Here is a 12,500-nt window from a genome sequence, read left to right on the forward strand (position 1 = left end):
AAAAGGATTCTCTGCGGCATCTGAACTCAGAACGCAAAGCGCCGGAAGAAATGCAGCTGAGCACTTTCTCCGGTACGGTAACGATTCTCTGAGTTCGTCGCCTTCACGACAATGAAATAAGGAAAATAATTACAACTTACGTAGTATTCTCCACTGAAAAACCTCTTGCACAGTTTTTCCACAATTGTGCCTTCGTCGAGGAATTCTGATGTGGATAAGTCGCCATCGTCCGGCTTTAAATGCATATTCTGATCAAAGTTTGATGCGTAGAACGCACCTCCGTATCCATGGGTGCCATTGACTTCGTCTATAACATTGAACCCATCGCTATAAACAGTTTTTAACGTCATCAAAAAATATTTTTTAGAGATTCCTGAACTTTTCCCTGGGAAATCGATGATTTACACATGCCGGATTAAAGTTTAAGTTCAGAAGATCACCGAGATACGGCTTCTGGATAAAAAAGAAAAGAACAACGTAAGGAATAGCATAAAAATATATTACAAATAAAAGTAATGAATACTTTTGATTACATTTAAAAGAAATCATTATTTAGTCGAAGGATGTTCAACTGGCCTTGTTCTTACCATAGAAATTTTTTCTGGGGAAAATGTTAGGGAATTTGTAAAACCGATAGAGTGATGTCCAAAATATCACGTGGTATTTAATTGCCTACTTGACCATCTAAGTTTAAATCTCAACGAGATTGACTATGCTTTTCTTCTTCCTGAAGTAGTTAAAATGAATACCGATTATTCTCATTCTACAAATATGAAGCCTGGTGTCTATGTTAGAAATTAGCTGATATTTATGCTGGGAGGTTGGACAGCGGGTTAGTAGAGTGGTGGAGAAAATTGCCTTTTAGCATTTATAGTCGCGTCTGGTCGATGGAATTTAAGATTGTACAGCGGCGGTGCCGGTTGAACGGTTGGTGCTAGAACTGTTTGCAACCAAACGTTTGGCTGCAGAACGTTTGATTTCAAAGAGTGACGGCAGAACGGATGACATCCGAACGGTTGACGTGAGAAGGGTTCGCCTGATACCAGAATTGCCAGAATCAAAAAGATCCGATTGACGGCAAAACGGTTGACGGCTAAAAATTTACAACCGAAAAGTTGGCGGTAGAACGGTCGAAATCTGAACGGCTGATGTCAGAATTATTAACAGCAAACCGCTTGATGTCAGAACGGTTGATATCTGAATCCGTACACACGACCTCAAAACAGTTGACGGTAAAACGTTTACATTAGAGCGATTGACGTTAGAACGGTTAACATCCAAACAATTGACGTCAGAAAGGTTGACAGTAAGACGGTTGATGGGACAACGGCTGTCATCGAAATAATGAACAGCAGAACGGTTGGCAGTAAGTCGGTTGAAAGCAAAATGGTTGACGGCAACTGTTGACTTCTAAATAATTGACGGCAGAAGGGTTGACAACAAGACGGTTGATGGTTGAACGGTTGACAGCAGAACATCTGATGTTAGAGTAGTCGAAGGAAGAATGACACTGTAATATCGTACCAGCCCAGATCATTGGATAGAGGAATGCCAAGAGACATTCAAAATTTCACCAGTAACCAGGAATGCCACTAAGCCCTGGAAAGCAACATTAATTCTCGACACAGATTCTCTGGAATCTTCCAAGGAGACCTCTGTTGTTGTTCTGCTTAGCACTGTTTCCCCTCCGTAAACTCCAGAATGAAACGAACTATGGATAAAAGGTGTATGGAAAAATTATCAATCATCTCTATATGGATGCCTTGAAACTATTTGCACAAAATAACCAAAGACTGCTAGCACTCTTTCATATAGTCGAGCAATTTAGTGATGACATCGAAATGGAATTTAGGTTGACTAATGCACCAAGGCTGCATTTGTCATGAGAAAACTATCAAACTTATACAACATCACCCTAGATAGATACTGAAATGAAATAATTAGAACATGATAGGAAGTTATAAGTTTCAAGGAATCTGGGAAGGAGATGGTATTTAACATTCACTGATAAGAGAAATTATAAGAAAGGAGTGTTATCATAGAGTAAAAGCTATTCTGAAAACCGAGTCGAATGCCAGGAACGAAATTGAGGCCATAAACACGTTGAAATGCGTGTAATCTCATATAGCTTCAAAGTTGTAAACTGGTCCATCTTTGAGATCAACGAAGTTGGTGTTAAAATCCGAAAGCTGATGACAATGCATCGCATGCATCGCCCCAAAGCAGACATAGACCGTAATATGCCTCCCAAGAAAAGAAGGCGGTTGGGGGTTAAAACATTCGCAACTCTTATTGAATATTGCAACTGTGGCATTTTCTGCTTACAAGCAGCAAGCAAACAACTGGATGTTAAAGCTGGTTTTGAAACACGAAGATACCAAAGAGTTGCACTCAGTGACGAAAAATTCAAAAATATATCTTTAAGAAACAGTACTCAAAGAAAATTTGTCCCCAACTAACAAAGCAAAGCAAATATGGCCAAAAAAGAAAAAAAAAACCACCAAGCCTCCGTTACCCTAAGGCAAAGAGAGAACCAGAACTACTGCATGGTAAATATGAGAATATAGACAGGGATCTTGATGTAGACCAAGCCCTTACTCATGAGTAGTTGACATGCTTTGGTTTTAAACCAGAAACTGAAGGATATATTGTTGCTGTTGAGGATCAATGCTCCCCAACTAGGAATTACTAGAATAATTTTATAAAACGTGGAGGCAGTCCTTTGCATTGCGAATGCATTGAACATCCAGAGACAATCGACCACACAGCCTCTGGATGTGGCCGACTGGCACCAAAAGAGTATTTGCAAAGAAATGAAAGGACAGGTCAGTACATACACTGGTTGATAAGCCGCACATGCAACCTCTCCGCAAAGATAATTGGTGGGAAGCCAAACCACTTTAATCTGCCAAGAATGCTGAGGTTATAATCAGTTCAGACTGATCAGGAAATAAAGGCTAACTGGGCAGATATCGTTATAAAAATTGGGTGGAAAAATATTGATTAATGCCGTAGCTTCAGCTGCTAAAAACACATCTCTGGAAACGTTTGAGAAATTAAGCAAATATAAGAAGTTGAAGATCGAAATCGGAAGGGTGTGGTATCTCAAAGCAACATCATTAGCTATTGTTATTGAGACACTTCGAATGATATCAAAGAAAGCAAACAAATACGTAGACAAAATCCTGGCAGACTCTACATTAGAGAATTGCAAAAGATCGTAGTTATGGGAGCCTTATGTATTTTACGTATATTTCAGTTTCTTTTTACAGCCATCAAATTTTTTAATTGCATGTCATCTCAACATTTTGCATTTTAGATGCAAAATCTTATTAACCACTGACATCTTTGGTTGAGACGTGAGATCTTGTACACATTAAAGAAGTCAAAACACAATAATAATAATAATAATAATAATAATAATAATATAATAATAATAATAATAACAATAATAATAATAATTTCTATTATAGGCAGAGGGTCTGAGATTTTCGGGGAAGGAGTAAGTCAATTGCATCTACCCCGTGCGTAACTGGTACTTACTTAATCGACCTCGAAAGGATGAAAGGCAAAGACGACCACGGCAGAACTCAGAACGTAGCGGCAAACGAAATACCACTAAGTATTTCGCCCGGCACGCTAACGATTCTGCTAGCTCCCCGCCTGAATGATAATAATAATCCTTTTTACTGTAGGCATAACAAGACTTGATACTTTGGAGGATGGGGCTAGTCGATCCCAGAGTTTTACAGGTACTTATTTCATCGACCCCGAAAAGATGAAAGGCAAAGTCGACCTCGGTGAAATTTAAACCCAGAACGTAATGACGAACGAAATGCTGCTAAGCATTTTACTCGGCGTGCTAACGATTCTGTCAGCTCGCCGCCTTAAATAATAATAATAAACTGAAAGCATTGTCAAAAAGTACTCTTAAATGTACATCGCAGCGAACCCCTATTACTGTCATTTTAAGATCATACTATCGTCTCAACATCAAATTTTAAAAACAAACTTCTAATTTTCCCATGTTTTGACAGACATTTTCTAGAACAATACTCTGGGCAAAATGAAAAATATGGCACCATCGTCATAATACCAACTTGAACTCTTGACTCGTGTCTCTTGAGGTCTCTGGGTGAGACTTGGAGTCAACTTGTACAAATACAAAGCAAAAGCCAAACAAATAATAATAATAACAACAACAACAACAATAACAATAATAATAATAATAATAATAATAATAATAATGATAATAATAATAATAATAATAATAATAATAATAATAAAATAATAATAATAATAATAATAATAATATCTAATCTAGGCACAAGGCCCGAAATATTTGGAGAGGGGGCCAGTCGATTAGATCGGCATCAGTACGCAACTGGTACTTAATTTGTCAACCCCGAAAGGATGAAAGGCAAAGTCGACCACGGCAGATTTGAACTCAGAACGTAAATATAGACGAAATACCGCTTATGGTAAAAAAAAATGTGATATAAAAAATTGCATAACAAAAACAACAAGACTGACAAGTATATATCACATACAGGAAATAGCACTACTGGACACCGCACACATCCTACGTAAAACACTTTCAATCTGGGGTAAAATAAGTGCACGACAACAAACCACCGAACATACCTAAGGCACACAGAGTTGCACTGGGTGGTACAGTGAAAGCACATTACTGAATAATAATAATAATTATAATAATAACAATAATAATAATAATATAATAATAATAATAATAATAATAATAATAATAATAATATAACAATAATAATAATAAAATAATAATAATAATAATAATAATAATAATAATAAATGCCCTGATGCAGTACCAGGCAGTGGCTCTCATGGCTTCTGATCTTAACTGATTGGAAGTGTTATCATGTACATTGTTTTGTCTTGGTATAAAAGATGGGCTACAGCAAATATTCTGCTCAATACCACAAATTTGCTTGTCAGTTGTTTGACCTTAACCAGTTGAGCATGTCCCTTAGTGGCTGACAATACGTGCATCTCTGATCACGAGTAGAAGTAGTGGGGGAGCATCATGGCCATGTGTTGAGAGGGATTCTTTGGAGTTTGAATAATTCACCTCTGGAAACATAGGTGTTTCGTTCAACATCCTAAAGCAACCCTTATTCAGGGACCTTTTGAGCAGGATGGGCTACTCAACCTGAAGAAAATTCTAACTGGGCCCCACCTGCAAGGTCATGTGCTGTTTATTTTGATATGAGATTACCATGTCGCGCACATATGGTTGTGATGCATGTGCCTGGTGTACCTTTATCAGACGGGTAGTCATGATGGGTATATTGGGCTTCGTATATTTTACCCCAGTGTCACTTTGATGGCATGAACTGCTCTCTCACTCAATAATAATAATAATAATAATAATAATAATAATAATAATAATAATAATAATAATAATAATAATAATAACAATAATAATAATAGTAGTAGTAGTAGTAATAATAATAATAATAATAATAATAATAATAATAATAATAATAATAATAATAATAATACCAGGAAACCCCAAAATGGCAGAAATTCAAAAGATAATGCTCATGGGAACTGCTCATATCCTACGCAAAATACTCTCTATGTAATCCCAAGGTTTAAAACAAACTTTTTTTTATATTTTTATTTATTTATTTTTTATTTTTTATTTTTATGTAATAGACATTCACTAGTACAACACAAAAAAAACCCAAATATATGGCACAGAACTTCCAACCTGTTGTCTCTTGAGGTCTCTGGGTGAGACTTGGAGCCAACTTGTACAGACATAAAGCAAAAGTCAAACATAGAATAATAATAATAATAATAATAATAATAATATAATAATAATAATAATAATAATAGTAACAACAACAATAATAATAATAATAATCATAATAATATAATGAGAATAATGGAATGGAAGCACTCCGTCGGTTACGACGACGAGGGTTCCGGTTGATCCGAATCAACGGAACAGCCTACTCGTGAAATTAACGTGTAAGTGGCTGAGCACTCCACAGACACGTGTACCCTTAACGTAGTTCTCGGGGATATTCAGTGTGACACAGAGAGTGACAAGGCCGGTCCTTTGAAATACAGGTACAACAGAAACAGGAAGTAAGAGTGAGAGAAAGTTGTGGTGAAAGAGTACAGCAGGGATCACCACCATCCCCTGCCAGAGCCTCGTGGAGCTTTATGTGTTTTCGCTCAATAAACACTCACAACGCCCGGTCTGGGAATCGAAACCGCGATCCTATGACCGCGAGTCCGCTGCCCTAACCACTGGGCCATTGCGCCTCCACAATGAGAATAATAGTAATACAGGAAACGGGAGTATCAGTCATTTCTTGAGTGAATGCAGTTTAGTACAAAAGAGTAGAAGCGCAGGTATGACCGCGCGGGTGAAAGAAAGCATTGGGATGTTAACCGAGTGTGCTGCTTCAGAATAATGGAAACGTAGTGGGAACACGAACCAAAGGCTGTGAAAGAAAATGAGAAGTACAATATCTTGTGGGACTTCCCCATGAAAGCTGATCATACAATTAAAGCAAAAAGATAGGATATGGTTATAGGGGACAAAATAAATAGTGTAAGATCATAAATTTGCAGTAAAATCTATATTAAAGAAATTATAAAAAAATAGAAATATCTCAGCCAGAGAGCTGAAGAAACTGAAGAAAACTGTAGTAATTGTTGTACTTGGCACAACGTACAAAATGCTACCAAAAAGACTGAGAGAGATTGGAATTGTTACTCGCATCATCGAACTGCAAGACGTACCGTCATATATTCTGCAAAAATCCGGAGGAAAATACTTGATACGTCCCCGTCACTTAGCGGTTCGGCAAAAAGAGACCGATAGAATAAGTACTGGGCTTACAAAAAGAATAAGTCCCGGGGTCGAGTTGCTCGACTAAAGGCGGTGCTCCAGCATGGCCGCAGTCAAATGACTGAAACAAGTAAAAGAGAGAGAGATATCTGAGGAAACTTGTCATTAAACCTCAAGATAAATTCCTTTCCTGTTCATTGAATTAGCATCTACTAGCTTAACAGTGAATAAATAGATAATAATAATAATAAATAGATAATAATAATAAATATCTATAATTATAAATAATAATAAGCGGGTTTGGGATTTGAAGAAAGCCTGGGAAAGGAAATTACAAATGAGCAAATAATAAAATCAGTTGCTCACTTTCTTCGTAAATATCTTCGTAAATACGGATATCCTATTTTGTTGCTTGTTTGTTTCATTTTCAGTTTAGCACTTTCATTTTATTCTATCAGTTTCACCTTTATTTGAGCAGTTTCATTTTAAACAAATTTTGAATAGGTTGTTGAAATATTCTTTATCTGGCCTCCCTTATTACTGGTAATCAAAACTGGAAAAGGAGAAAGGGGACAGGAATGAAATTGAAAGGGAACATGTTTAACAGATTGATGAAAAATCTTTCCATGGTCAGGTGAGAATGTATGTGAAAGAAAATCCTAGGGTTGATTTTAAAAAGGGCAATTGAAAAAAAAAAAGGAAAAGAAATCGAGAGCCTTATTGCAGCAGGTCATGATCAAGCGCTGGAAGCAAACAACAAAATATGTGTATGGGGAGAAGGTATCGGTAAAATGTTGAAGACACATTGATGCAGAATACCTCAAGCTGGCCCATGGAAAATATAAGGAATGGAGAGATACTGAAAATGGGAAAGTTCTACATTGGAAGCTTTGTCAGAAACGGGGGTTTGGAGCAGGAAATACATGGAACAATTATCGGATAGAAGAGTACTTGAGTCGGAAATGTGCAAAAGTTTGTGGGATTTTCCCATTCAAATCACATATTACAATGGAAGACAACGAAAAATCGAATTTGCTTATTGAGTGACCCATCGTGTCCATTGGATTCCAGGGTTGTGAAGAAAGAAAGCGATAGGGTAAAAAAATATATTAACCTCTTGAATTTTGAGATTGCGGATTTGGAATATGAAATCTGTAAAGGTTGTACATGTGATTATTGGCTCTTTAGGGATTGTGAGTGATGACATAGACAAATAGATAGTGGAGGTTGGAATGGGAATGTCCTGTAGAGATTCTACAGAAGATTTGCCTCTCAGGAATAGGGAAGATCATTAAAAGGGTTTTGAGCACTTAATGGTTTATTGGTATTCGTGTGGATATCTAAGGTTCCAGGTAGTGGCCGGCTACCCACACAAATTCTCTCAAGTCTAAGGCCAATCCTGAGTCAATTCAGCTACTACTACTACTACTACTACTACTACTACTACTACTACTATACTACTACTACTACTACTACTACACTACTACTACTACTAAGAAAATCAATAACAATTTATTGTTGAGTCATTGGACAGAATTTTAAAATTACGCAGACATAGATCACGTTTAATGAATTGAATCTTTTCGCAGAAATTGTAAATGCTTAATGAACACGAATTTGCCAAAACAGTTTTAAATGTTTTAAACACTTCTCCCAAACAGTTTTAAATGAATCACAGAGGAAGTTAATAATTCTTAATTCCAGGTCGTCCTGGTAGAGGAAATTTGTAATCAAAAACGTTCTACCTCTTTAGAAATAGTTTACTGTTGACTAGAAATCCTAAGAATTTCGTACTAAGGAAGCTAAATGAATGAATAAATAAATATGTTCATAATATGTGTATATTTTTTTTTCCTGTGGAGGCGCAATGGCTCAGTGGTTAGAGCAACGGACTGTCGGTCATAGGATCGCGGTTTCGATTCCCAGACCGGGCATTGTGAATATTTATTGAGCGAAAACACCTAAAGCTCCACAAGGCGCTGGCAGGAGGTGGTGACGAACCCTGCTCTACTCTTTCACCACAACTTTCTTTTCTTGTTTCTGTTGTATCTGTATTTCAAAGAGGCCAGCCTTGTCACACTCTATGTCACGCTGAGTCTCCTCGAGAACTACGTTAAGGGTACACGTGTCTGTGGAGTGCTCAGCCACTTGCACGTTAATTTCACGAGCAGGCTGTTCCGTTGATCGGATCAACTGGAACCCTCGTCGTCGCAACCGGCGGAGAGCCACGCGATATTTTTTCCTATACCTGAATTTCAAAGATGAAAAAAGATAAAAAAGAAGTGATTTGAAAGAGATATTTGGTTGTTATTTCTGGTTAGACGAGCCACCAGGTAAGTTTTTTTTTATTTAAAGGCCCAAATACCAGAGACTTTTGTGTAAAAGAACCGCCCCAAAACCGTTGTGGAGGGAACCACGTGAATGGGTAGCTAACGCTATTTGTCTCCATATGCATTATTCCTTTGTATCAGAGACATCGGGATCTGTTACCAATATAATCATTCTTTAAATCTGAAAAATTTTCCAATATTTATATCTACTCATTTCAATCGGCTAAATATTCAATCGTCATCAAGTGACTTATTCCTGGATGTGCACTCGTTACCTGATTGGATTAGGACTTTAAGCATTAAAAAAAAAATGGAAAAAGAAAAACAAAACCGCTCTTCCTGTCACAACTTGAATTTCAATCAGAATTGTATGAAAAAAAAATCCAGTAATAGTATAAAAGAAATATTAATCCAAGGCATTTACTTCATTCAATAATAAAATAGAATGACTTAACCCCGTGATGTTTGCGGTAAAAAAATCTAACAAAAGATTTTTTTGCTTTGCTTCACTTCTATTTAATAACCGAAAATTCGACCGTAAATATCACGATATTCAGTATTGATCCGTTTAGGATTGGTTTGAGATTATTTACGAATGTCTGCATCTATTATTCCCAGCGTATTGAAGTGTTACACGATCTACATTCAATGTTTATGTACTCTATTATCCACAAATTTCTATTATGCTACGCCGTTATGACCTTGCCTAGCTTATATATAAAAAAGAGTGCCCCAGCATGGCCGCAGTCAAATCACTAAAACAAGTTAAAGAAAATATATATATATATATATATTATATATATATATGGGGCGCTGAAAAGTTTCTGGCTTTAAGGGTATCGCCAAAGGCCTGGCTGGAGGCCGAACCCTCCGGGTTCCTTTACAGGGATTAAAAAAATGGAGGACGGCTGAAACAACCATGTGAATCTGGGAGGGAAATATATTTCTGTTACTCGAAGCCAGGAACTTTTCAGCACTCTCTCTCTCTCTCTCTCTCCTCTCTCTCTCTCTCTCCTCTCTCTCTCTCTATATATATATATATATATATTATATATATATATATATATATATATATAATATATATATATATATATACATACATACAAATATACACACTTATATATGTATGTATACGTATCTGTGTATGTATGTAAATGTGTGTGAGTATGAATGCATGTATACATGTATGGTTGTGTTTGTTTACTGAGAGAAATTTTTTCCATGACAAAATACGGTGAATGAATTTCTTACGGGTTCGAATATTCTCCAAACGTATCTGAAATGAGAACAAGTTTATATACTTACATACATACAAACATACATGCATATATATATATATATATATATATATATATATATATATATATATATATATATAAATACATACATACATATATATATATATATATATATATATATAATATATATATATATATATATAAATACATACATACATATATATATATATATATATTATATATATATATGTATATATATATGTGTCTTTTATCGGTTTCAGCTAAAAGCTGCGGCCATTCTGGGGCATCGCCGTTTTGCTATACTGTTATTATTGAGAGCCACCCACTCTGATATGTGGCATTTGGTGAATAAGGGAGTTTGATGTAGTTGTCCTCATTTACACCACCTACCGCGAGGTAGGTTCATCTGGGACTCTCGACAGGAAGAGATCCTGTTTTGCTTTGAAAACACCTACATCCACCTGGTGCAGGTCCCTCAGGCTCTTTGGGAAAGTGTTAAAAAGTTGTGGGCCCTTGAAACACAGGCTGTCGCAGTAACTGGTCCTGAAACGCGACGGCAGTGTTTAGATCTTTAACACTGTGCAGTGGTGGCCCGTTCTGGCATTTGTGTAGCTTCAATGCCAAGATTTAGTAAATCCCTTCCGGGATCTTCTAGATGTATATTACTGCATATATCTCCCGCCTTCGCTCCAGAGAGCAGAGTCTTAGTTGTTTCAACCTTTCTCAGCGGCTGAGCATTTTCAATGAGACAATATTCTTTGTGTAGCTTCACTAGATTGCTTCAAGATCCGCCGTTAATTTTACAGAGTGGTGTGACCATAGTTGGGAGCAGTAGTCCAGGTGGCTGAGGACAAATGTCCTCCAGAAGATCATCATGGTTTCCTTCATTCAGTGTTTGAAGGTTCTCAGGATCCAGCCAGCCAACCGTCTCCACTTTGTCACCGTCTTGGTAATTTGCACTTGGAAAGAGGTATCATCACTCATGCCGATAACCAGGTCACGCACTGACTTAGGCTCTAGGATTGTAATCCCACCTGGGCCAGTGTACCCTGTATGTTTTTCGTTCAATTTTGGGTCCTAGTAGTGCAGGGTTTGGAATTTTCCAGCATTAAACTGTATATTACTGTCCTCAGCCCAACTGTAAATTGTGTCCAACTCCTGCTGCAGGTGTGCAACATCGCTAGGGTTTTGTATTTTCTGCGAGAATTTCGCATCGTCTCCGTAGATTGCAAGGGTGGCTATGCAGGACGCTGAGGGCATATCTGAGAGAGCCACTATAAAAAGCAATGGTTCTAAGACAGTGTTCTGTAGAACACCACTCACTATTAGTGTTTCCTTCGAGGTGGCTCCATTGGTCATCACTGCCCGACTTCTATCTTTCAGAAAGTCATGTAGCCACTCTCCAAGCTTTCCAGCTATGCCAAGATCGCACAATTTGTGGCATATCATACCATGATCAACTTCATTAAAAGCTTTTACAAAGTCAAAGTATATTACATCCACATTTGAGTTGTCGAGTAACTGCTTCAACACCCAGGAGCTGTGTCAGGCAGCTTCTGCATGGTCGAAAACCATGCTTGGTATCACTCAGCAAGTCGTTTTCTTCAAAGAATGCGACTAGTTTCCCTCTAACTTTTCATTCCATGACTTTGTTGATGTGTGAATTCAAGAAGATAGGTCTATAAAGTTTGGCATCTGCTATACTTCCCCATTTAGGGATTGGGCATCTTATTCCCTCCTTCAGTTTGCTTGGAAGTTTGCCATTCACAAGAAAACTCTGGAAGAGAATCTGTAGTGGTTTTGCCAGGATACGTTTGCATGATTTGAGGAGGATTGCTGGGAAACCCTCAGCGCCAACAGCTGATTTTGCGTCCACCTCATCTAAGGCTAGTATTATATCTTCTTTCCCAATGTTGATGTAGTCTATCATAACTGCCTCCCTGGTTGTAGATAAGGCGGCAAAAATCCACTGGTTCGTTCACTAGTCTGTCTTCCAACGTAGCCAGGTCAGCTGTTGCACAATCTTTTGCGCCATGCACAAAAAAGATTCTTGCTCAGCTGCTACCT

At 37.4% G+C, this 12,500-nt stretch overlaps 1 protein-coding gene across 1 annotated transcript in view; it reads right to left on the reverse strand.

Annotated features, from left to right (window-relative positions):
* LOC115220581 (chitin synthase chs-1-like) overlaps window positions 1–12,500 on the reverse strand; it is a 162,159-nt gene that overhangs the window by 94,435 nt on the left and 55,224 nt on the right. The window contains exon 2 of the mRNA XM_036510185.1: window positions 141–453. Coding sequence (XP_036366078.1) covers window positions 141–350 — 210 coding nt within the window. The 5' untranslated portion in view covers window positions 351–453. The remainder of the gene's footprint in view (window positions 1–140; window positions 454–12,500) is intronic.

This window comes from Octopus sinensis, linkage group LG16 (genome assembly GCF_006345805.1).
Source record: "Octopus sinensis linkage group LG16, ASM634580v1, whole genome shotgun sequence".
In the NCBI taxonomy this organism is placed as follows: Eukaryota; Metazoa; Mollusca; class Cephalopoda; order Octopoda; family Octopodidae; genus Octopus; species Octopus sinensis.